At 37.5% G+C, this 26812-nt stretch overlaps 1 protein-coding gene across 3 annotated transcripts in view; it reads right to left on the bottom strand.

Annotated features, from left to right (window-relative positions):
* Ptpn4 (protein tyrosine phosphatase non-receptor type 4) overlaps positions 1-26812 on the bottom strand; it is a 189483-nt gene that overhangs the window by 114032 nt on the left and 48639 nt on the right. For all 3 annotated transcript variants that reach the window (XM_085840534.1, XM_085840532.1, XM_085840540.1), the window contains exons 3-5: positions 15891-15998; positions 5258-5300; positions 5078-5156 (exon numbers count right to left, since the gene is read on the bottom strand). In XM_085840534.1, the coding sequence (XP_085696660.1) occupies positions 5078-5156; positions 5258-5300; positions 15891-15998 (230 nt within the window). The remainder of the gene's footprint in view (positions 1-5077; positions 5157-5257; positions 5301-15890; positions 15999-26812) is intronic.

Raw genomic sequence — 26812 nt, forward strand, 5'->3', positions numbered from 1 at the left:
ATTGTACCAGCTTGCAATTCCACCAACAATGGAGAAGTGTTCCTCTTTCTCCACATCCTCACCAGCATCTGCTGTTACCTGAATTTTTGATCTTAGCCATTCTGACTGGTGTGAGGTGGAATCTCAGGGTTGTTTTGACTTGATTTGATTAAGGATGTTGAACATTTTTTTCAAGTGCTTCTCAGCCATTTGGTATTCTTCAGTTGAGAATTCTTTGTTTAGCTCTGTACCCCAATTTTTAATAGGGTTATTTGATTTTCTGGAGTCCATCTTCTTGAGTTCTTTATATATTGGATATTAGTCCCCTATCTGATTTAGGATTGGTAAAGATCCTTTCCCAACAATATGAACTAACCAGTACCCTCCAGAGCTCTGTCTCTAGTTGCATATGTAGCAGAGGATGGCCTATTTGGCCATCAATGGGAGGAAAGGCCCTTGGTATTGCAAAGATCATATATGCCCCAGTACAGGGGAATGCCCGGGCCAGGAAACAGGAGTGGGTGGGTTGGGGAGCAGGGAGGGTATAGGGGGCTTTGGGGATAGCATATGAAATGTAAATTAAGAAAATATCTAATTAAAAATACCTTAAAAAAAGAAAAGTGTGCATCTAAATAATAATAATAAATAATATAATCACAAACTAGAATCAGTCAAGACAAACACACAAACAAACAAATAAATAAACATTCAAAGAGAAAGCACAAGAAACCTATACACACTTAAGAGACAAGCACACTTGCACATACAGAAAACCCATTAAGAACAAAATCTGGAACCATTGTCTATGCTTGTATATATCAGTGTGTGGGTATGACTACATGACTACATGTGCCCACAGAGGTCAGAGAGGGATCTCCTTAGAATCAGGGTTACAGGCAGCTGTAAGCCACCTGACATGGGTACTGGGAACCAAAGTAGAGTACTCTGTAAAAACTGTATATGCTTTTAACACTGAGCCATATTCTTTAGCCTAACACTAAATTGTTCAACAGCCCTGGCTCCCTTGCTAAAACACTAGAATTAACTGAGGAATGTATATATGTTGCACTTATTTGAGTCACATTGCATCAGAACATCTAAGCAAACAGACATATCAAAATATCTACCTATCTAAATTCTAACTTATTAATCAGGGTAGAGAAATACTTTTGTATAGTATAATGATTAAATGAAATGTGGTCATGTACCATAACTTAACAATAGTAATATTTATGAGAGATGAAGAACTTTGAAATTAAACAATATATCTAATAAAAATAAAACTGGTCTCCTATCCTGACAGCTCAAGCACAATTCTCAACTGCTTACTTTTTTTTACTTTCTTCAAGTTCTGACTCAATTATCAGTGAAATATACCCATTATTTCCAGTATATGCTATTACACACAGGCACACATTTAAGTTCTAATAGGAAATCCAGTTTTCTGTGTAAACTGAATATTGAACCTGGCTGTGCTTTGAATGTAAAATGCCCCCCCCCCTCCCCAGCTCAGGTATTTGAACACTTGGTATCCAGCTGGTGCTGCTCTTGTGGAAGGTTGTGAAACCTTAACAAGTCAGAGCCTTGCTCAAGAAGTGAAGGCAGGCTGTGAGGTTTACTAACCCAGGCCTGCATTCTGTTCTCTGTCTGCTTTCTGCTTATGGATGTTAACAACACAAGCTGCCTCGAGCTCTTTCTGCCTTGCCTATCCTGTCATGATGGCCTGTAATCAATCCTAAACTCCAAGTAAAAATAAGCCCTCTTCCCTTAAGTTGTTTCTAGTCAAGTATTTAATCAAAGCAACAAGGGAAATAACTATGACAATATAACTGACAGTAGTTTAGTATTAACAAATATCATAAACATTAAAAAATGTTAGAAATCTCATTGTAATTGATGTTTTAACTGTGTTATAAATGTAGCTGGAAATGAAAAGTAATTTATAGTGTTTTATAATTAAAACTGTTCATTAATTCTGACTAATTTCCTTGGAGTTCCTGCAAAATTAGGAAAAATTTTAATATTCTGAATATTACTTACAATGATAAAAGATTATTTTAAATATTTAACATCAAAAAAAAGAAAGAAAGAAAGAAAGAAAGGCTGGGCATGGTGGCGCACGCCTTTAATCCCAGCACTTGGGAAGCAGAGGCAGGCGAATTTCTGAGTTCGAGGCCAGCCAGGGCTACACAGAAAAACCCTGTCTCAAAAAACAAACAACCCCCCCCAAAAAATACCATCAGCAATATACTTGCTAAATGTCATGTGTAAATTGCATTGTGAGACAAAATGAAGCATGGTTGTAAAGGAAGAACAAAGCAACACAAAACCTAAGAGCTATGACAGTAAACTAAAGACATTTATTAGTGGTTGCAAATATTCCATCTGTCAAACATGGCACCTGTACTCCAGGGTCCTCTTATCATCAAAAAAAGCATCAGCAAACATAAAAGATTTTCAAGAACTACATTTTTAACATCAACCTAGCCACAAAAATTTGACCTACAATCTTGACCTACAAGATGTGCTGGGGCAAGGGTAGCACAGAACTTGTGAGAGTGAACAACACATGAATGGTTTCATTTAAGCCCACACCACAAGTGGGAACCCATGCCTGACACTGCCTGGTTGGCCAGAAACCAGGACAGCCATGATCCACAACTATACTCTGCTATTCTCATAGCCTAGCCCAATTATCACCAGAGGTGCATCATCCAGCAACTGATGGGAGCTGATGCAGAGACCTACAGCCAGACCCTAGGCAAAGCCAGAGGAACCCTGCAGAAGAGAAGGAATGATTGTAGGAGCCAGAGGACATCACAAGAACACAGCACACAGAATCAATTATCAGGGCTCATAGGAGCTCACAGAAACTGAAGCAATAAACATGGCCTCTGTAGGGAAACAGAGGAGGAGTTGATCTGGGGGAGATATTAAGTAAGCAGAGAGACTGTGAGTAGTGGGAGACTGGGAGTAACACATGAGAGAAGAATAAAAAGCTTTTATTATTGTCATTATAGTTGTTGTTTTGGTTTTGTCATTTAAAAGCTCCAATTATTATTGAGAACTCTACAAATATCGAGAAATAGCAGTGTATACTAATTCAATAGCTTTATTCTTCTGGTACTCCATTCTATTGCATCACTAAAGTAATGCTGAGAAGCCATCCAGGCATTGTCAGGCTTGGACTCCCACTTGTGGTGTAGGGGTAAACTGAACCACTCATGGGTTGGCCATTCCCACAAGTTCTGCGCTACCCCTGTCCCAGCACAACCTGCAGGCCGGACAGACTGAAGGTCAAAGATTTTTTGGCTGGGATGAATTACCACCTATGTCCTTATACCTGGGAAGTGTACAAAGGGAATAGTGTTCTAATTCTTTTCATTTAAATTACTAATTCTGCATTTCACCAAATATAGTAATCTGCACTTATACAGCTTACTGTAATGACTGTCATTATTTTTCTAACTTATACCCTAAACATTTTACCTAATTCTCAAGGAAACGGCTGAAATGATCATATGGGTCATTCTTGAGTACTTTCTTAAGTAGAAGTGACAAGGTAAGACTTAGAATGTGGGGGCTAGCCGGGCATGGTGGCGCACGCCTTTAATCCCAGCACTCAGGAGGCAGAGGCAGGTGGATTTCTGAGTTCGAGGCCAGCCTGGTCTACAAAGTGAGTTCCAGGACAGCCAGGGCTACACAGAGAAACCCTGTCCCGAAAATCCAAAAAAAAAAAAAAAAAAAAAAGAATGTGGGGGCTGAGGAGATGGCTCAGCCGTTAAGAGCACTGACTACTCTTGCAGAGGTCCTGAGTTCAATTCCCAGTAACCACACATCTGTAATGGGATCCAATGCCCTCTTCTGGTGTGTCTGAAGAGAGCAATAGTGTACTCATATACATAAAAATAAATAAATTTTTTAAAAAATTTATTTATTTCACTTAATGAGTACACTGTAGCTCTCTTCAGACACACCCAAAAAAGGGTATCAGATCCCATTACAGATGGTTTTGAGCTATGTAGATGCTTGGAATTGAACTCAGGACCTCTGGAAGAGCAGTCAATGCTCTTAACCGCTGAGTCATCTCTCCTGCTCACCCCCTTTTAAACAAAAAATTGTTTGTTTGTTTGTTTGTTTAATGTGAGTACACCCTAAACATCCTATTTTTATTTATTTATTTATTTATTTATTTATTTATTTATTTATTTATTTATTTAATGTGAGTACACCCTAGACACACCAGAAGAGGGCATCAGATTTCATTATAGATTGTAGTGAGCCACTATATGGTTACTGGGAATTGAACTCAGGTCCTCTGGAAGAGCAGTCAGTGCTCTGAACTGCTGAGCCATTTCCCCACCCCGAATAAATAAACCTTAAAAGAATTAAAAAGGAAAAAAAAAAGACTTAGAACGTGCAGTAAAATGGGCAAATAGATGCCAAATGTGCTTTATCCCTGCAACATCTTTTATAAAGTTCAGTGTACATCTGGTGGGCTGGAGAGATGGCTCAGCGGTTAAGAGCACTGACTACTCACTCTTCCAGAGGTCCAGAGTTCAAATCCCAGCAACCACATGATAGCTCACAACCATCTGTAATGAGATCTGACGCCCTCTTCTGGTGTGTATGAAGACAGCTACAGTGTACTTACATATAATGATTAAATAAATCTTTAAAAAAATTTTAAAAAAATGCCTCCTGCACATGATGGCAATAGGCATATTTTAGAAATTTTATGTTGTACTTAGTGAAAAGAGAGAAAAAGACAAGAATATGCTTTTGCATGGCTATATATCCACACCCCAGAAACTCTCACCATTCAGAATGCCTTGGATGCATTCCAGTGCCACCTCACTTCTTCCTGTAAGTCCTGCAGTGCTGCCTGGGATGGATGAGTTGGCTCTGGGTGTCCAACTCCTAATTGCTCTCTCGTTCATGGAGGAAACAGTTACCTTGGGACATTTATAAACTTTCTATATGCTGGTTTGGAAGTTCACATTTTTAGCATGGTTATTTATTTTTGGCCTAGTTAATTTTATTTTTTCATATTAGATCTCCGATAATGTTCTCAAAAGAAATAGTTCCATAAACCAACCTTGTGTACTCTTCTTGTAACTTGTTGGGGTCACTTACAAAGAACTTGACTCTAAAGTTCAAATTGTAAGGTGATCCTCCTAGAATTAACAAAAACAGCTATAATTAATCAGATTATATTAGTCCATCATCTTTATAAGGCATATTTGCAAAACATCAAGTAAATAATACGTATGCTCACTCTTTAGCTGCTTCCTTATTGGTTTGTTTGGATCCAGCCACCTCTGAAAAAATAAAGAAGAGAGATTTCTTTTTTCCCTGAAGAAGTAGCATATCAGTTATTGAAAATCTACTCCACTTGAAGATTGCATTCTTGAAAAGGGTTTAATGAGAAACAGTAAATTAGAAGTAATGTTTACTGACTGCTAGTGATGTAGAAGGTGATACTATTCCTAGGCAGGTACATCTGGGCTGCATTAGAAAGGGAGTCAAGAATGAATATGGGAGCAAGCCAGTAAGCAAAATTTCTTCAGGGTTTCTGCGTCACACTTCTTCCTTAATGTCCCCTGCTGGATTGTAACCTATAAGATGAAATAAACTCCTTTGTCCCCAAGGTACTTTTGCTCAAACAGTTGCAGTAAAGCAAACTAATACAGTCATAAACTATTTTAATGATTATCTAAATGTGAGATTAATCTACTCAAAGCCTAATGTCCTTGTTCAGTTCTCCTTCAAAGTAAAACATCCTGATACAAGAAACATAAGTATTTAAATAAATGTGGGGACACAGCTAGAAATAATATAAGCATTGAGAAACTTAACAACACTTATGAATGACATGAGTGAGACAGGACTTAGGGTCTTGATTAAAACCATCAAGGTGGAACACTAATAACATGTAATGCCAGGCTGTTAAATGACAAGAGTTCATAGTAAAAAAAAAAAAAATCATTAAATAAAAACAAAACCAAAAAACAAACAAAAAACAAATTCCTAGGAAGGGGCTGGAAAGATGGTTCAGTGAGAATGATTCTGGCAGCCAAGTCTAATAACCTGAAATTAATCCCTTAAAATCACGGGGAAGAGGGAGGCTTGAATCTCAAAAGTTGGTCTTTGTCCCCACACATGTGCTGTGGCACAGGTGCATACCATCATACATATACTCACAATAAGTAAATGTAAAAAAACAAAATGAAACAATTCGAAAACAAATCAACCCATAAGAAAAAAATCTTATACACCAAGAAGAAAAAGACCAATGTTAATAGAGAAACACAATGGACAGTAAGTTCACAACTAGGGGATAAATAGCATTTAAGTATGTAAAGATATTCAAACTTGATCACAATTTTTAAAACTTTAAAATCAATGTATGTTAGACTCGGTTTTTGAGATACTGTCAGTACTTAGAGCTAACTTTGGCTTTGAACTTAAAAACCTCCTGCCAGAGACTCCAAAGTGCTAGGAATACAATCATGTGGCACCACACCTCTGTACCCAGTACCATAAACTTTTTAAAATTAGTACCATGCTAATGAGAGAACAGTGGTCTATCACTGTGTCTTAGGTTTGTTTCTAATTGTGATAAAATACATCAACAAAAGCAATGTAAAGGAGAAGGGATTTGTTTTAGCTCACAGTTCCAGGTCCACTAGAAGTCCACAACAGAAGGGAAATCACAGCTGCAGGAGCTTGAAGCAGCTAGGTATTTACATCACATCCAGGATTAAGAGCAAACAGCAATAAAATAACATTTGTGTTTGTGCTTTGCTCACATTCTTCTTTTAATACAGTCCAGGACCCGTGGAATCACAATACCTACTTTTAGGCTCTCCTTCCCATATCAATTAACATAGTCTAGAAAATCTCACACAGGCATGCCCACAGGCCAACTTAGTCCCTCACTGGAACACCTTTCCCAGTCAATTCTAGATTGTATCAAGTTGACAACTAAAACTAACTACACAAACTGCATTCTATTGGTGATTAATATTCTAATCCATAGATGTGTCCCTTTTGGGGTTAGGTTATTCTGTTCTTTATGAGTAATAGTTCTATAAACATCTAAGCACAAATTTTTGTGTATACAGATGTTTTCAAGCCTTGAGTATATTCTGAAATACATAAACCATTTTATTTTGTATGCATATTCATATATGCAAGTATGCACATGTACACATGTACGTGGATATACCTGTATGTCTGCATGAGCATGTGTGCTGGAACAGGAGGACGTATGTACGTGACAACTGGAGGACAATCTTGGATAGTGTTCCTCAGCAGCCATGCATCTTTTCTGAGACTGAGTCTCTCACAAGGATTTTTTGATTCAATGATCTTTTTATCGTGAACTCTGCCATTTAACAGTCTAGTACTACATGTTATTAGAGTTCCACCTTCATGGTTTTATTCAAGACCCTAAGTCCTGTCTCACTGATGTCATTCATGAATGTTGTTAAGTTTCTCAATGCTTATTATTATATTATTTCTAAGTTGTGTCCCCACATTTATTTAAGTATTTGTGTTTCTTTTATCAGAATATTTTACTTTGAAGGAGAACTGAACAAGGAGAAAATTCTGCCCCAATGTGGTCAATATATGCTAATATTCTGGAAAAAGTTCATGAGAAAAAGATTATGTGATTGTCAGATTAAACTTGACACTATTGTCATTATGTTGAAAGCCTTAACTTCCACAGCACCTACTGTGTATCTTAACTAGTGGATACCAGGGTTGGTTTTTTTTTTTTAAAAAAACTATTGCAAGTATAATTTCCAAACTTGTTCTTTTTTGATCTTGTGGGTATGGTATATATTTAATCATGCCACACTGGAGTCTGTGTGTGGTACATGGGTACATGTGGAGGGTAGAAATCAATGTTTGGTGTTCTTCTCAATCATTCAACACCTTTCTTTTTAAAAAAAAAAAGATTACTTTTTTTGGGTGCACATAAGTACACCATTGTGTTGACACTGAGGTCAAAGGCTACTTGTAGGAGTCATATCTCTCTTTCTACCACATGGGTCCCAGGGATCAAACTCAGGTCATTAGGTATGGCAGCAAGCACATTTACCCACTGAGCCACCTTGCTAACCCTTCACTTTATATTTTGAAATAAGGCCAGTAAATCACAAGGCTCCTCCTGTCTCTGCTTCCTCACTGTTGAGATCATAAACATGCACTGCTGTGTTCAGCTTTTTCACGGGGTTCCTGTAATATCAAACTCAAGTCCTCATTAGTATGGCAAGCACTGAAAGATGTTCTATTTTAACATTTATTGTGTCCTTATTAATGTAACAAGTCCTGTTATATGCAATTCCTATATAAAAATTCAATTTATCTCTTTACCCCCAAGATTGGTACTATTTATCTTTACAGGTTGTTCTCCCCAATATAAAATATGGTTTATCCGCTTAGGTAAATCTAGTTCATGGCCTTGACTTTCTTAAAATGTTGGCATCTATTTTGTTAAATACTGATTTTTATTTGAATTTTTCTGTAAGATTTTGTGTGTGTGTGTGTGTGTGTGTGTGTGAATACTTTCCATCTTTGGAGTATAGACAGAGTGCATAGTCTGACTCTCAATATCTGGTGAGGAATTGCTATGCTGTTGCTAAGTTTTAAGAACTAGTTAGTGTCCACATTTGTCTAGTTCCTGGCTCACCGAGATGTGAGCCACTGTGCCCTGCTTCTCTATCCCCTGTCATGATGAACTAGCCCCTCATGGGCTGTAAGCTGAAATAACTGTTTTCTTCAGTGTTTCTGTCAGATATTGTGTCACAAAAGTAATGAATCCTGTGGGAAAACTTATAATGTTGCCTTAATGTACCGTCCAGTCCTTTTCCACTTCAACTTGAAGGCTGTACCCTAAGCATTTAAGGTAAATCTAGTGGTAATGAATTCCCTCCACTGTCATTTACCTGAGATGAGAATGCCTTAACCTCCACCCTAGCCCTTATTTTGTTTTGTGACTAAATCTTACGATGTAACCAGCTTGGCTTTATATCCAAGCCTTCTGAGACAACAGGTATCAGACTTGGCATTCCCTCACACTTGAAGTAATTTTGCTGGATAGAGACTCTGTCTGTTACTGTGTTTTTTTTCTACTATTTTAACTATATATTCCACTGCCTCTGGCTTGCAAGGTTTGTACCAAGATTACCTATTACAATGAAGATCCTCTGCACCTGTTGAGTCATTTCTCTCTCACTTCTTTCAAGATTCTCTTTGCCAACAGGTGTTTTTCCAGAAAGGGTCTCTGTATAACAGGCTGTCCTGAAACTTGCTTTGTAGACCAGGCTGACCTCGAACTGTCAGAGATCCCCTAGTTTCTGCCTCCCAAGTGCTGGGATTCAATGTGTATGCCACCACCACCACCCGGTTTGCTAACAGTTTTTAACCACCCAGATATTTCTTCAATTTGGGGGGCTTTGGGACATTAACTTCTTCAAATAACATCTTTACCCTTCTCCTCTCACCACCCTCTGGAGGTATCCCTCTGGCTTGATTTTTCTAATCCTTCTTAAGATTTCCTGGCATGAACATACCAGCACAGATATACTATGTGCTGTAAACAAAAGTGGAAAAAAGCAAATCTATTCTTGAAAAACAAAACAAACAAACAAAACATAACTGCAGTAGATAAGAACCTTCCTAGTTCTTTGGCCAACGGCAAACCCTGTTTATAAGGCAGGCAATATGCTTGAGATGTCAGAAGACAGAAAGATAGAACTGTAGATAACTGAAGGTGAGTTTTGAAAGGGAGAAATCAGTGAGAAGCTAAGGTCCAGACAAGCGCAGACTTATAAGCCATGTGGACTTTTGCTGAGAGATTATATACTGTGTTTCTGTAGAAGGATCCAAGAGTTCCCCAACGACAACAACAAAAAATACCAGACTACACCAAAACAACAACAAGAAACAGCCAGAAAGTTTTAGAAAAGGAGTAAAGACCCAGCAAAATGGCTTAGTGGATAAAGGCACCACCAAATCTGACCATCCAAGGTAGATGAACTCAAATAGTGGAAGGAAAGAACTAACTACTACCAAGTTGTTCTCTGACTGCCCAACACTATATGCACATACACATACACACACAAATATTCACAATTCTTCCTTGGCATCCTGTGTGCTGAAACTATAAGAACAAATGTCTGTTTACAAGAAGTTACCTTTTGTACTATATTACTACCAATAGTTGATAATAATCACCAATTATTTGTCTATGTTGAGGTTCTGGGGATTGAACCTAAGACTTTATACATGCTAGGCAAGTGCATTACCACTGAAATACATTTCCAAGCCTTTCTATACATTTAAATTTGAGATGGGGTCTCATCAAGGCTGACCTTGAACTCTTTCGTAATATTCATAGTCCTCGGAGTTGCGATTTAACTCAGTTTCTCAGGTAGCTAAGTGCATTGCCTTGAAATTCTTATCTCTGCCAGCAGACCAACTAGAAATATTTACTTCATTGATTCCAGTGGATGTATACTTTCATTTCATTTCATTTCCCTGAGGCAAATCAGCTGGTGTTTAGCAAATATTCTTTTTCATACTGAAAGGGTACTTTTGCCTTGGTTTTTCACTATGGATAGATATTAAATTTTATTTTATATAAATAATGCTTCGATTATGTTTATTTAGCTTTAAAAGAAAAACAAAAACAAAACACCTAGGGCTCACAGCACAGTTGATAGTGAAAGGTTCAGATGGGGAAAAAGACAAACCTCCCTTGTTACTGCTATTAAGCCATGTCCTAGTGATCCCTTGCAGTACAACAATGAATAGGAAATAATGATGAACAAACAGAAGAATAAAGACTGGACAGGAAAAGGTAAAAATGCCTACATGATATAATAATTTACCAGTGCACACTAGGAATAATAAAACAAACTACTAGAATAAAAGTTTACCAAAGGGCTGATGAGATGGCTCAGCAGTTGAGAGCATCAACTGCTCTTCCAGAGATCATGAGTTCAAATCCCAGCAACCACATGGTGACTCACAACCATCTGTAATGAGAAACAAATAAAGAACCTAATGGCCCGGAATGAGCAGGGCCGGAGCAAGAGGGAGAAAAGGAAGGGGAAAAATGTTTACCAAAAATACAAAATTATGACATAATTAATCGGATGCCCTGGGGTTTATACAAAGGAATAAGGTAGTTTTAAAATCTGGAGATCAATATAACTTAGCAACTTAGTAAACTATGTGGAAAATCACCTAGAATTTAAAAATGCTGCTGGAATGAGTTGGTTTAAGTCTATTCCCTGAAATTTCACTCAACTATCTATAGCCACATCAATACAGCCTATGCTTTATCTCCTACTTCGCTCCAGCACTCATTCGCTTTTCTTCATTCCCAATTACGACTTCTATTTCTTCTTTGGGACAGAGTTTCTCTGTGTAGCCCTAGCTATCCTGGACCTCACTTTGTAAACCAGGTTGGTCTCAATCTCAGAGGTTCTGCCTTTGTCTCCCAAGTGCTGAGATTAAAAGTGTACACCACAATTCTTAGCTAACTATTACTTTTCAAAGTGATTTCATTATTCCAACAACCTTCCAACTGTCTTTAATTTGCTACCTTAGGTCACTGGCTATACTATAAGCAGACAGCTATAGGATTCAAAGGAACTTCATAGTCTCATGTATTGCTTAAAGCCGATCTTTCCTATCACTGCATTACAGTAAAATAAAATTTCAAGAGAGTCCTCAAATTTAGCATTCTTGTACGGTCACTTAGAAAACCTTGAATTTCTGTATATACTGCTGCTTCTTTCTGAAATATCCTGATTCTTGAGTTCTTCTGTCACTCTCTCCCAAAAAAAGTTAAGACAGAGCCCACTATCACTACTAAGGACACTGAGTAGGCTACCAAAGAAATGTGTACAATCAGAAATAAGAGTCTAAAGTATGACAGAAGAAACATATCTTTCAAAAGAAAACAGAACACTAACATTTGAAATATAAGCAAGTATATTAGCCACTTATGCCAAATCACAAATTGGTTTAAAAAAAAAATGACCACCTTCTATGTGACCTGTACTATGTCTCCTCCTGTGTAATTTTCATGTAATCCAAAGTTTGAAAATCACAAAGTAAGAGAGGAACCAACAAAGTATGTCCATAATGCAAACTAAAAACCTGAAGGAAGCTCAAGCTAACAGTTATCTATAATCTAATCTTTGTCCTACTGACAGACATTGTAATTGAAAGCAGAGAAAGAAACGAAAAAGGGAAATGCACAACAATCATAAACTTAACAGCATGGTGATAAATGAACCTTAACTACTTTTAAAATTATGCATAATAAATATTATATAAGTTATTGTTTTCCTCAATAAAATATACTTAGTGCAGATTATTATTTTATATTATATTAAATCAGTGGCAGAGCACACCTGCAACCCAGCAATAGAAACTGAGACAAGATTGAGGGTTCTAAGCAAGCATGATGCTTGGTCTACATGATGACACCCTGTTCAAAAGACAAAGAGAAAAAAACAAAAGACAAAAGAACAAAACAAATCATCTAACCAAACCAAGTATATCATGGCAAAAGCTAAAGTGGTAAATGTTTAAGGTTACAAACTTCAAAAACCCAAAGCTTATTTGTATGTAAGCAAGAAAGATGCTCAAGAGACAGTGAGATAAGATTCTGTATTTGTGGGGGCTGGTGAGATGGCTCAGTGGGTAAGAGCACCCGACTGCTCTTCCAAAGGTCCAGAGTTCAAATCCCAGCAACCACATGGTGGCTCACAACCACCCGTAACGAGATCTGGCGCCCTCTTCTGGAGTGTCTGAAGACAGCTACAGTGTACTTACATATAATAAATAAATAAATCTTTAAAAAAAAAAAAGATTCTGTATTTGTTGTAAAACAAAATAAAAGATTTAGATGTCCTTTGCATTTTTAATAAATTCAATTAAATTTCAATACCTATTTGCCAAAGGCAAGCATAACTTCTATATTCAAAAACTAGTATGTGTGTGTATGTGTGTATATATGTATATATATATATATTATATGTATATTATATATAGACTATAGACACATATACGTAATACATACAAACACAAATATTTTAGATTTAAAACTTCAATCAGGCCAGGCGTGGTGGCGCATGCCTTTAATCCAGCACTCGGGAGGCAGAGGCAGGCGGATTTCTGAGTTCGAGGCCAGCCTGGTCTACAAAGTGAGTGCCAGGACAGCCAGGGCTACACAGAGAAACCCTGTCCCAAAAAACCAAAAAAAAAAAAAAAACCTTCAATCAGATGGGAATTTTTAGAATATTTCTTTTGATCAGCGATGATAATCTCATTTTATGCTTATCATCATTTTTCTCTTTTACTGTGTATGGGGTGAGTGCACACCACAGCATGCATTTGGAGGTCAGAAGGCAGTACTGTTGAATCAGTTCTCTCTATTTTTTACAGAGGTTTCAAGAATAAAACTGTTCAGCAGGCTTACATGCCAAATGCTTTTAGCTCCTGTGCCATCCACTAGGCCTATTATCTCTTGAGGAAACTTCAATTGAAAAGAAAGCATAGGATTTTTTAGATAGAAGGGAGTTAACTTCCTTTCTTGGTTAACTAATCAATTTTTCATGAAATTTTTACTACTTTTATAAGCATTTATTTTTCATTTAAACACTTAATACTTTTATTCATAGTAAGAATGAAATGCTAAACAGTTAATTAATAGATCTACAATAAATGCTTCATAAATATTACTCCTATCCTTTTTCTTTAAAGAATGAACACCCTTTATTTTAATCTATTAATTATCCTTAAAGGCCTTAAGCTAATTTCACTGTGACAATCGGAGGGCTAGAGAGATGGCTGAATGGGTAAGAATGCTTACTGTGCAAGCACGAAGACCTGAGTCTGAACCCTTAGCACCCACAGAAAAACTAGGCTAGGCTGTTTCTGCCTATAATCCCAGGCATTAGAGGATAGAGACAGGTAGATGGGAAAGCTTGCTGGTAAAACACCCTCACCAAAACAATAAGCTTCCAGTTCAGTGAGAAATCCTATCTTAAAACAAGGTAGAGAATGATAGAGGAAGACATCCCACTTCCTGTTCTGTCTTTCACACCCATACATTCATATACATGCAACACATGCACACACATACACCAATTAATAGTGAGACACTATAAGAAACGAACTCCTAAAACTCATCCTTAAATTTAGATAGGTCTTTCTATACATTTAAATATAAAGTTCTGTGGTATAAATAACAGTTCTGTTTTTTTAAAAAAAATGAGCACAGGGAATTAGGAGGACCAAGTTTTTAGTTTTATTAATGTCAAAGGTAACTCAGGACTTACCTCCTTGGATTCAAATAATGACTTAAAGTGTTTAAATATGAGTGTTACACTGAAATTTTTCTAACGCCTCTTTTAAGAGAACTTAAATTTCTCTTAACCATTCTCTTAACCATCTATATAAATGGATATAACCAGCCTTATAAATGGAACTTGTAATTTATTTAATTTATGCATGTTTGCCCACATGAGTCTATATATACCATGTGTGTTGGAGCCCACAGAGGCCTGAAGAGGCCATTAAATCCCATAGAACTAGACTTGCAGGGGCTTGTGAGCTGTCATATGGGTGCTAGAAAATAAACATAAGTCTTCTGCAAGAGGAGGAAGCTAACTGAGCCAACCCTCCAAAACAATAAATAGAATATTAAAACACTGATTCAGAAAACCCGTCTTCAATTTACAATTTCTCTAAACAGTACAAAATCTTTCTTTCAAAATACACTCCTCTTGAGCAGGTGTGGTAGCACACCTATACTCTCAACACTGATAGGCTGAGAACCCAGTATGAGGCCACTGTGGGCTATTGAAGCAACACTTTGTGTTCGAAACAAGAGAAAATAAAAAAACAAAAACAGAATTTTGTTACACTAATCAATATGATAGCATGTTTTTGTTAATTCTATCACAGTCTAACCACATAAAATTGCAAAGAATGCAGCTAAGATGTATTAGCATATCCTTCATCTAGGTTCATTAAATGTATTTCTTCAGGGCAGTGTATAATGCTTTATTGTCAAAGTAAACATATCTATGATTGACCCTATCTTTTTTTTCTATTTCTCTGACCTCATACTTCTAAGAAGAACCATGAATGGGAGCACTAAAGGGTTGGTGGAAACCAAGGAGCTTAAAACTGGCAATTTGTGCAACTCTGAAATGGAATTTCTCATGTGAAAAGAATCTTTATAAAATATTCTTCTAAGTTATTCAAATAACATAATTCAAATTATAAATATATTCAAAGAATACAAAATATTCTTTGACAATTTCCACTAACAAATTAAGAATTTTCCTAGAATATCCACACCAAGCCCACCCCAATTTCATTTATATAGACCTATATAAAGTCATGGTTCTCAACCTTCCCAATGCTCAGACCCTTAAATACAGGTTGTGACCCCAAACCATAAAATTATTCTCATTGCTACTTCATTAACTGTAATTTTGCTACTGTTATAATTGTAATGTATATATTTTGGGAAATAGAAGTTTCCTATGGGGGTCACTACCCACAGGTGAGAACCACTTCATGTTTGGTATTCTCTCTTTAGAGCAATGGGCCTTAGTCTTACTTTTAGGTGTCTGAGATACAATGAAACTAGTACTACACTTAAAGGTTGACTTATAGCTATAAATAACAGGAGTGGACTCACATACCCTAAAATCCCAAAGAAAGTATAACAGGCAAAACAACAACAACAAAAAAATTGAGTCTAATTATTCAATTAAAAATACTAAAACTCATTAAATAAAAAAGGGCTTTATATAATGGACACAAAGAAAAACTACAAGAAATGAAAGGTAACTGCTTAAACTTACTGGGTTATCTGTGGAATCGTCAGCCAACTGTAAACCAAAATAGTCTCGCTCAGTCAAATCAAGATGCTTGAAGACTATATCCAACAGAACTTGCCCCTGATCATGTTTCTGGAAGAGAAATAATATGAAAGCATCTTCAATGGGCTATGTCTTATGATTTTTTTTTTCCTTTTTGAGACAGGATCTCACTAAGTAGCCCTAGCTGGTCTTAAACTCACAAAGATCCACAGGTCTCTGCCTCCTGAGTGCTAGGATTAAAGTTGTGTACCACCATACCTGGTACTTTATGCTTTTTAATCTTGCATACATTTTTGTCTTTTTGTTTAATACTACAATGGCCACTGTATTTATATCAATGACTTGGTTGACAGTAAAGCTTCTCACGTGACATAATACTTTTTAAAGAAAACACTTCATAGAGGAAATAATAAATATGAAAGATAAGAAGTTTTTGATTGAAAATGTATTCTATAGACTATTATCCTGGTATTTTTGTTATTTTATATTGTTGCCACAATAACATGTATATGTACATATGTATATAAGTCAATGCTATCTCTCTATGCCTTTTATTCTTTGTTAAAATTTGATTAGAAAGTTGAATACAGTTTAAATACAGTTTTGTGTCAAAGTGCTAAAAAGCAGAAAATGGGAAAAAACTTCACAGATAATTGAGGAAGGCCTTTGATTTTTCAGAATATAACTTTATAATTATAGAATATTAGAAAATGTCTCACTTTAACCTTACCAATTCAATAATGTAGATATTATTATTCCCATGTTCCACAGCTACTAAATTTTGCCCGACATGATTGAATAATTTACTAAATAATGAGTAAAACTAATAAATAATTAACTAGTTCATCAATAATAATAGAAATTAAATTAAGGTATCGCAGTGACATCATGAGTAGATAACAAAAAATGAAATCCAATGAGTAAGATAAAAATATTTATTAAATTACAAAACTGCAAAATGATACATATTATTGGGAAACAGTAAGGAAATTGTGTGTGCATACAGAAATATTCATCTATGTGTACATGGGGATGTCAGGTTGATGTCAAATATCTCCTCTACTGTGCTCCATAATTTTTACATTACTTTTATATTTGTCTACTTGTGTCTACACAAGTGCACATGTAAATGCCACAGCACATATGTGGGGGCTTGAGTTCAACTTTCAGGAGTCAATTCTCTCCTTACACCATGCAAATTCCAGTGATTGAACTCAGGTCAAGATTGTTGGCAAATACTTCTACCCATTGAGCCATCTTGCCTGCCCCCTCTCTTATTTTTGAACAGCCCAGCTCACCATTTACGATAAACTGGATGAACACCACGTTCCTAGGATCCTCTTTTTTCCATACCCCAGGATGAAGTTAGAGACAAGTGCTGCTTGCTGTGCTACCTTTTTATATGAGTACAGAGGATCTAATTTTAGATCTTCACACTTGTATTCTTTATACCCAACTGAGCCATCTCCCCAGCCTAAATTTGTAAGTATTAAGCAAAAATAATAACTATATCAACTACTTCAGATACTTTAACAGCAATATAAAATCCAATATTGAAGGAAAAATAGCTTAAACACATCAAGTATGTTCACTAGAAAACACAATAGTGGTGTATTTTACCACTAAAATTTCCCCTCATGGGCTATAGTCAGAAAAGATTCCAAATAAAGACAGAACAAATCTCAGAGTTGAGGACATATTCTTTTTCATAATATAAAGTATAAATGTAGAGCTAAATCAGCCACTGAGAAACAATCAAGAACTAGGTTCCCTCCCTTCTGCCTCGTCTGCATTCCAGTGCAGATCCCATATCTGATAATGTTCATGAGAACAAACATACTTGTAAAGTTACCACACAAAACACTACATATCATGTCTTACTGGCCAAAATTGTGTCAAGACTGACAACCAATGGAGGGAAGTATGTGCTTCAAATAGTGTTGGTGCCCTTTTGGTTACCAGTACTAAAAGAACATTAAGTACTGCTGTGATCTTCTCAACCCTTTCCCCATTCAGGTTGAATTGGTCCAGGGAAAAGACTTCACTTTTACTTTACTTAAGAAGCATTACTTCTTAAAAGCTGCTACGGTGGGGCTGGAAAGATGGGTCAGGGGTTAAGAGAATCTGTTGCTATTACAGAGGACCCAGGTTCCATTCCAGCACCCATATAGTGGCTCACAGCCATCTGTAACTCTAGTTCAAGAGGATTTGATGCTCTCTTCCCACCTTCCTGGACAGCAGGCACATAAGTGCCCACAGACATACATGCTGTCAAAACATGTACACACATAAAACAAAATGAATTAATTTTAAAAGAAGCTGCTAAGGAGGTTAGTTTAATGCATTCTTTTCTTTTGAACATGATGGAATATACTCATTTCCTGCTATACCTCCAGTATAAATGCAAATAATAAACTGATTAAAACTCATTAAAGTTTTTAAAATTTGAAACAAAAGCAGTCATATGGCTTTGTGTGGTGAAATGGAGATGTTGATAATAAAGACCGAAAGAACTGGAAAGATGGCTAAATGTCTTTGTTGCTTTTGCAATGGACCTGAGTTCAGTTTCTAAAACTCAAATGGTGACTCACACCCATTCATAACTCTAGTTCCAAAGGATCAGAGCCCCTCTTCTAGCCTCTATGGGCACCAGGTATGTACATGGTGCACAGACATATATGCAGCAAAACATACACATAAAACAAAAAATAAATAAATCTAAAAAACAAAAAGTTCAATTAAGAGAAACTGTATAACTAGTTAGTATTTTGGTGACAAAAATTCGAGTATCAAAGATGGCAAAGTCATATGGACCAATTCCAAAATAGTAGATTAGCAAAAAGGGAACTGACTATAGGTGAGAAAAAAAAAGACACATCAAGAATGTCACATTTGGAGCTGGAGAGATGGCTCAGAGGTTAAGAGCACTGTCTGCTTATCCAGAGGTCCTAAGTTCAATTCCAAGCAAACACATAGTGGCTCACAACCACATGAAATGAGATCTGATGCCCTCTTCTGGCCTGCAGGCATACATACAGGCAGGCCACTGCATACATAATACATAAATCTTTAAATAATAAAAAAGGAGAGAGAGTATCACATTTGTATGTCTGAGTTAGCGAATGGATTCCTGATGGTGCTACTTGTTGACTTAAAAGGAACAATATTAGAAACACTTCAGTCCAGGAGAGAAGTTCAGTTTCAAAAACAATGACCTTTGAAAAAAGTGTGGAAGACTTTAAAGACACAAGTGAGAGACCAGTGAGATGATTCAGCAATTAAGAGCATTCACTGGCTGCTCTTGCACAGGACCTGGGTTTAGACATACCCACATGATGGTTCACAACCACCTGTAACTTCAGTTCCAGGGGATGCTCTCTTTCTGGCCTTCATAGGCACTACATGGTCATGCTGCATATAAATACATATAGGCCAAACACTCAAACATATTAAATAAAAATACTCTTTGAAAGAGGAAGCCAGATTTGAGGGGTTCACTGGACCTCTTTGTCCCTCTTGCTAATGTGGCCACACTGAACAAGTGGGGTTCATTATTTTAAAAATGCAAATGAAAAAAGAAATAATCAGTTCATCCCTTGCTTCATTAACTTTCTGTTGTAAACACCACAATAAAAGAGCAGGTAAGTTAAAACCAAAAGACCTTTATTTTGACTAATGGCCCCGAAAGTACAAAGCAAAGGGACCACATATACCAACAGCCTTTTTGCTGGCAGTGTACAGGTCACAAAGGCATCCAGAGCAAGAGAAGGAAAATATGTGTGCATATTTTATGGTTTAGATATAAAATATCCTCACAGGCTCATATGTTGAAGAGATGATCCTCAGTTGGAGATACTATTTGGGGAAAGACTGGAAACATGACAGGTGTACTGACTGGCTTTATGTGTCAACTTGGACAGACTGGAGTTATCACAGAAAAAGGAGCTTCAGTTGGGGAAATGCCTCCATGAGATCCTGCTGTAAGGCATTTTCTCAATTAGTGATCAAGGGGGAAAGGCCCCTTGTGGGTGGTGCCATCTCTGGGCTGGTGGTAGTCTTGGGTTCTATAAGAAAGCAAGCTGAGCAAGCCAGTGGAAGCAAGCCAGTAATTAACCCCTCCATGGCCTCTGCAATAGCTCCTGCTTTCTGACCTGCTTGAGTTCCAGTCCTGACTTCCCTTGGTGATGAACAGCAGTATGGAAGTGTAAGCTAAATAAACCCTTTCCTCCCCCAACTTGCTTCTTGGTCATGATGTTTTGTGCAGGAATAGAAACCCTGACTAAGACAACAGGGTAGAATAAGTAAGGAGACTAAGGGCTGCATCTTGCCCTGGATCCTTCTTGTCTTTCTGCTTCTTGGCTTCCACAAAGAAAGCAGCTTTATTCTACTACAGATCCCATATGATGTTCTGCCTAACACATCCAAAAGACCATGAAATCACAATAAGTTGTTTCACTATTTGGGTATAACAGCAACGAAAAGCTAATAGAAAAGTGGAAGTCAAGACATGAGATAGATACTGTGACTGCCTAACAATAGGGTTTTAAAGCATGTAGGATTCACTTAAGAACTATGGGAAACTGTGATGGTAAGAGCTACATAGACCAACACATGATATAAAGGGGACTTAAAGGTAGGAGAAGGCTAACAGGAATATAGACAATGAAGCCCAGGTTCGTGAGATTTTGGATGAGAATGAAGACTGTATGACTAAAGGACATTCCATGGTATAGTGTGGCAAAAAAAACTAGCATCTTGTCTGTGCCCTAAGACACTGAGAGAAGCAGAATTTAAAGGCAATGTATTAATTAGTCTGATAGAAGAAATCCAGCACTCAAGCTATGAATGGTCAGTGAATAGTACAGTCATTGTTAGCGGGTTTTTTGTTTGTTTGTTTGTTTGTTTTTAAAGCAAACAAGACAGAACAAAACAGGAAGATTGGGAAAAAATACATAGTTTGGCCAGAAAATTATGTAGTCTGGCACTTAAAATTGCTGACAATAGGCTGCATTTGTTAAAGAAATTAGGAGTCATTTAAAAAGCCAAGTTTTTGTACCAAGAAAACAGGAAAGATTCCTTGATGATACCTTAGATACCAGTAAGACTACAACCCATGCCAGGGCCAAGAATTTTAAAGTATAAGCTCATTGGGAAAGATTTTTTTCTTGAGTATAGAGTGCAACCTAACACCTTGCTTGCACAAGACCACCCACAGAAGCATTTTTTATGAATCCAGTAGTATTAGGCACAAGGAGGCTACTTCAACCATGGTCCAGCTCCGACTCATGCTGGCAGCAAAACCTGGGCTTTGTCCACATAATGTTTTTGCAGTTGTGCAGATTAATGTTTTAGTGGGCATGCAGATTATAAAAATTTCAAGGTCACAGAGGTTTCTACCCACCTTTCAAAGGAAAGCCTGTAAGAAAGACCAGGCAATGTGCAGAATGGTCATATTCTTTACAGTCTGTCACTGAAAGGATGATAAATAGAGCAGATAAAATTGCGAGGATGAGAACAAAAAGAAAACAGCTGAGAGAGAAACTTGCCATGTACTAACAATTCTTAGTAGAATGTTTTTAAAAGGCAGTTAATTAATATTTGATTAGTTGAGTCAGTGAATGATAAAAAATAGTATACTGCAACAATTCCAAAGTTTATGTGTGGTTTTAGTCGCTCTGTTAATATTGCTAGCCCTTCAATTTCCCTTGTTTCACATAAGGACCAATAAAAGAACAAGGCATTTGAATAATAGCTATAGCTCAAGGGATAATACATACAACTACAGATACCTTAGGGTAAATTGCAATCTTACAAATAAAGATCATTCCTTAACAATGTACTGCATTTTGTTGCTAGAGTTTTAAGAACAATTAACTGCCTTAGTAAACAAAGATCCTTGTTGGTAGGCTAAGAAGGAAGAGAGATGTTTGAGACCTGGCTGTAGATAAGACTGAGCAGCAGCTCTGTAGACTTAGACAGAGAGCTACTTACCGTCTTCAGAAAGCAGTTTCATGACCCTAAACTACGTGAACTATTACTTCAACAGTACCCTAGCTGTATTGTATAGAACCTAGGACTGAGTGAGTGTAAGTAAGGGTTAATATACTGAAAAGAAAAAGTCCACAGCTAAGCTGGGACTCTTTATAGTAACTATAATCTGATCCATTATGCATATACAGTTCACATATATGAATGTATATATCTTCAATGAAAACTAAAAGGATTCTGCATTTTAAAATGTAATCATTTAGCCGGGCGTGGTGGTGCACGCCTTTAATCCCAGCACTTGAGAGGCAGAGGCAGGAGAATTTCGAGGCCAGCCTGGTCTACAGAGTAAGTTCCAGGACACCCAGGGCTACACAGAGAAACCCTGTCTCAAAAAGCAAAAAGAAAAAAAAAAAAGTAATCATTTAACCTTGATGGTGCCTGAGGTACCTATTTATAAAGATGCTCTTCTGAAGACCAACAGGATACAGGGGAGAGTTTCCTCCATGTTTGGCCCAATGGCACATTATAATAGCCATTAAAAGACCAAAATCCTTCAGTCATTATCAGAGGATAGACTTGGATCACCTTTCTGGATAAAGAAATACTTCCAGGAATAGTTCTTCATAATAGACAAACCTCAAAAAATAGTGATTTTGATAAGGTTTCAAAATATGAAACATAAAGTGATTGAGGAAGGTACCCAAGATTTACCTCTGGCCTTCATGTACATACATACACACGCACACAGCACACACATGCACACACCCCATGGCAATGTTTTTTACAACTTATTTTTTAAAACGCATTCATAAAACTCTAAGTGGAAACAAACAGAGCATAAACTGAGCCTTTTTCAAAGATTGGTGCCATTGAGATAGCTTAATAGGCAAAGGTGCTGGGGCTCATGTACTGTTTTGTTTTGTTTGTTTGTTTGGTAGCCAATGTTATACTGGACCTTTATATACTCATTGTAGTCCTTGAACTGAAAATCCTTCTTCATATTCCACGTTGGGATAACCACAAAAATATTAATAATATTTTTCCAGTGCTGAGGATTAAACCTACCACCTCAAGTATTGACTCCATCATTGACCTATGTCCTCAGCCCCAAATTTTTATTATACTATGTTGCCTCTCTATACTACACTGCTTACTATATAGTAATTGTTCAGAATTCTTAGTTTTAATTTTGATATGGGTATATATTTAAACTACCCATCTGATAACTAGATATCATATAATCCAGGACCAGATCTAAGTAGGTATCCTAGAATTTTTGCAAAACTAGTAGACTTTTCACACAAAATATAATTAAAAAGAATATAAGTTGTCTTATACTAATGACAAGTAGTATCATACAGGCATGGTGGTGTTGCCGGTACTCCCAGCACTCAAGAGACAGAGACAGAGGCAAGACTGTATCCTACTTGCCTTTCTGTGGCCATGATAAAACATCCTGAACTTAAGGAAAAGGGGCCTTTTTTAGCTCAAATTTCCTGACTAGAGTCCATCACTGTGAAAAAGTTAAGACAGCAGGAACTTGAAGCATCTAGTCATAGTATATCCACAGTAAAGAGAGCACACACACACACACCCTCCCCTCTTTTTGCCTAATTCATAAAATAGTGTCATTCACATTCAAGCTAAGTTTTCCTACCTCAATTTTAATGCAATTAAGAAAATCCACCACAAACATGGACAAAAATCAACCTAAACTAGACGATCTCAAGACTATCTTCTCAAGGTGACTCTGGATTGTGCTAAGTTGACAGTGAAAAGTAACCATTACAGAAAACCAAATTCAAGGCTAGTCTGGTATACAGTGAATTTCAAGTGAGTCAGGGCTACACAACAAGACCCTGCCTCAAAATAAAATGAAATAAAAGAATTACACAATAATAAAAATAAGTGGCCTGGAGCTAGAGAGTGATTCAGTAGTTAAGAAGAGTTGTTGCTCTTGCAGAGTATCTGCAATGACCACTTCTGAACTCCACAGGCAACAAGCATGCATTTGAAAAAATATACATACAGAGCAAAACACTCATCCACATAAAATAAAATCTAAAAATCTAAAAATAAAAAAGATTTTTAAGTGACACGATGATAGCATCGTGGTAGTGCTGCTCAGTGGCTGAGTGCTTCGTTAGCATGAATGAGACCTAGGGTTTGATTCCTAGCACTATAAAAGGAAAATATATTGGATGAGACGGAGGTAGCAGAAACAAGCAATTAAGTGTTGGTATGATAGGAGAGAAAGTAGTGAGTAAGAAGGTGGTGTAGAGATGAGAGTAGAAGAAAAGCCTTGGGTGCTAACAAAGAAGATGGAACTGGAAACTCAGAGGCAGTTGTGGTTCTTGCTCCTTGGAAAATGGTGAGTTACCCTGTCCGTCAATAGGTCCAGTAGCAAACTCAGGTGTCAATGAGCCTGTGCTTTCATCCTTTGAGAAAACTGACGACTGTGTGAGTGGCTGTTATCCTCAGAGTTGCGTCCTAGCCCAGAAGAAGAGCAGTATCTTCAGAACGCAGACTCCCAACAGACTCCATGTCCTGCTGCATTTGCTTCTCATCACTGGCCTACCAAGTGGCTGTTCAACCATGAAACTGGACAACCCTATGCTGAATTACAGTTTTTCTGTGCTCTGTTTAACTTTGGCCAAGGATTTATTTTCCTTGTAATCTTTGAGTTGGACAGACAATCATCCTATCTTTCAAAAGAAGATGTCATTGCTGACAAGTCACAAGCAGGTGCCACTATGATGAACAGTTTATGTGAGGGGAAAGATGGGAGAGAAAGAGAAGCTGAGAAGTTTGTGCACTATGAAGAGAAGCGAAAATGGAGATGCAGAGATGGTGAAGAACAGCCTGATGTGAGTAGCCTGCACTGCCATCTAAGGCCATGGCGATATCCTGGCCCATATTGCACTGAGGGCTATGTCTGGCTCTGTGGCCTTCCAGCAGCAGGGGTCTATGTTGATGTCAGTATCTTATGTTACCACAAAAGGCTATGTGGAAGTCCCTAGTCTGGTCTGCCACCTAGGGTCATGTTGATGTCTGAGGCCTGAGCAAACCTGGCCCTGCCCCTTACCAGCTGCAGTACTTGGACCTGGCTGCACCTTCCCTGCGCAGCACTGCAGAGCTGTCCCTGGTGGCATGGGTGTAGATGAGCTGGCCTAAGGGACAGACTGACTCAGCTACCACCCAGGACCAGATCCAGGTCTTTGAGTTGGCCCACCCCAACATCTACCCCATTTATGAACTGCTAGAGCATGTGAAAGGGACAACCCTGCAGAACCAAAGCTGCAGGATCTCCATGACACAGGATATCCAAAAGGAATCCCAGAGAAGATCCACTATTGACATCACAGCAGAAGCAATTAACTGTCTCAAACCAGACCAATGACTCATTGCAATGAACACTTACAGTAAAGCTGTTTGAGCAACAGGGTATACTATGAGACAAACAGTGACACACCACAGCTTCTACAGTGAGATTTTTAGTTGGTTTGTTTGTTTTCTTTGGGGAAAGGGTTTACAAGGGTCAAGGGTACAGATGGAGGGACAGAAATATGTAGGATCAGGGTGCATGATGTGAAATTCACAAAGCATCAGTAAAAAAGTTAAAGAGAAAAATTACTGAATCCAAGATGTAAGCTAACATTGTGCTAAAGTTAAGTATTTATTCAATGTAAAGTGTCTACTTCCAGATCTCCTTTTACATGGGAATTTTTTTCTAAACTATCAAAGAAGCAGCTAAAACTATCAGCTTTGATGTTTATCATAAACAAATCAAAAGGAAATGTTTACACATTCAGAAAAAAAAAGTTATAATACTATTACTAACTCTTCATATACAGCAGCTGTTGCTTCCCTTTGTGAAAACTAAGCAAATTACTATGTTAAAAAAAAAAATTAGGAGGCTAGAAAGATGGCTCTGCAGTTAAGAACACTGGCTGCTTCCAGAAGACCTGCATTCCCAGTAACTGCATGGCAGCTCATAATCAAGTCCAAGGGGATACAATGCTCTCTCCTGGCTTCCAAGGGCACCAGGTATGCATGCGGTACACTGTCGGCAGTTGTTTTACTGCTTCTCTCAAGCAAAGGAAAAGGAAAGAAAAAGTCTGTCTGCCAGGGAGAGTCAAGAAGTCAGGGCCTATTGGGAGATTTCCCAGCTGCTGAGGCATAGAATGCTAAGAGGAGGTGTACCTGAGGCTCAAGGCTAGGAACTGAAGATTCTATTGACCTTAGTGGAAGAAACAGAGAGGTTTTTAGAACGGGAACAAATGTCTTGTGTACATTTTAGCAAAACTGTTTCTGTGAGCTTAAGGCTTTACCTCCCATGGTACTGTAGTATAAGAAGGCTATGAGAAATACACTCGCTGCTGCCTGGTATTCACCAGTGGCCCTCCCATACTTGTCCCTTACTTCTTTTTTTCCACTTTTCCTATAATCAGCCTCACCTCCTGCCTGTCCCACCTCTAACCCCACCACCACCAACACCCCGCTCCCCTCTGCCCACAGGCTCCAGAGGACTGTTCGACTTTGTATCAGGCTGCCAGGTACAGTGCACAAGCATACATGCGGGCAAAACCACTCACGCACATAAAATAAAATAAAATTTTAGAAATGATATATGGACTTCAAAAAACTAAAAAAAAAAAAACAACAACAAAGAAAAATATCAATAATATTTAAGAGGAATGTATATTACTCTAACAAATTCCCAATGAGGAGGAAAGAAGTTACCAGGTAAAAATTGTGTGCGTGTGTGCATGTAGGGGGTTTACATGTTGTGTGTGTGATGTATGTTAGAACAAAGATTTTTCAAAGTAATGTATGTACATACAATGCATATAAATATACAAAACAAATTCCAGCATTGTTTCAACCTTTGGAAGTTAAGACATATCAAGAGCAGA

Source organism: Mus caroli, unplaced genomic scaffold (genome assembly GCF_978045245.1).
Source record: "Mus caroli unplaced genomic scaffold, Mus_caroli_1 scaffold_1, whole genome shotgun sequence".
Classification (NCBI taxonomy): Eukaryota; Metazoa; Chordata; class Mammalia; order Rodentia; family Muridae; genus Mus; species Mus caroli.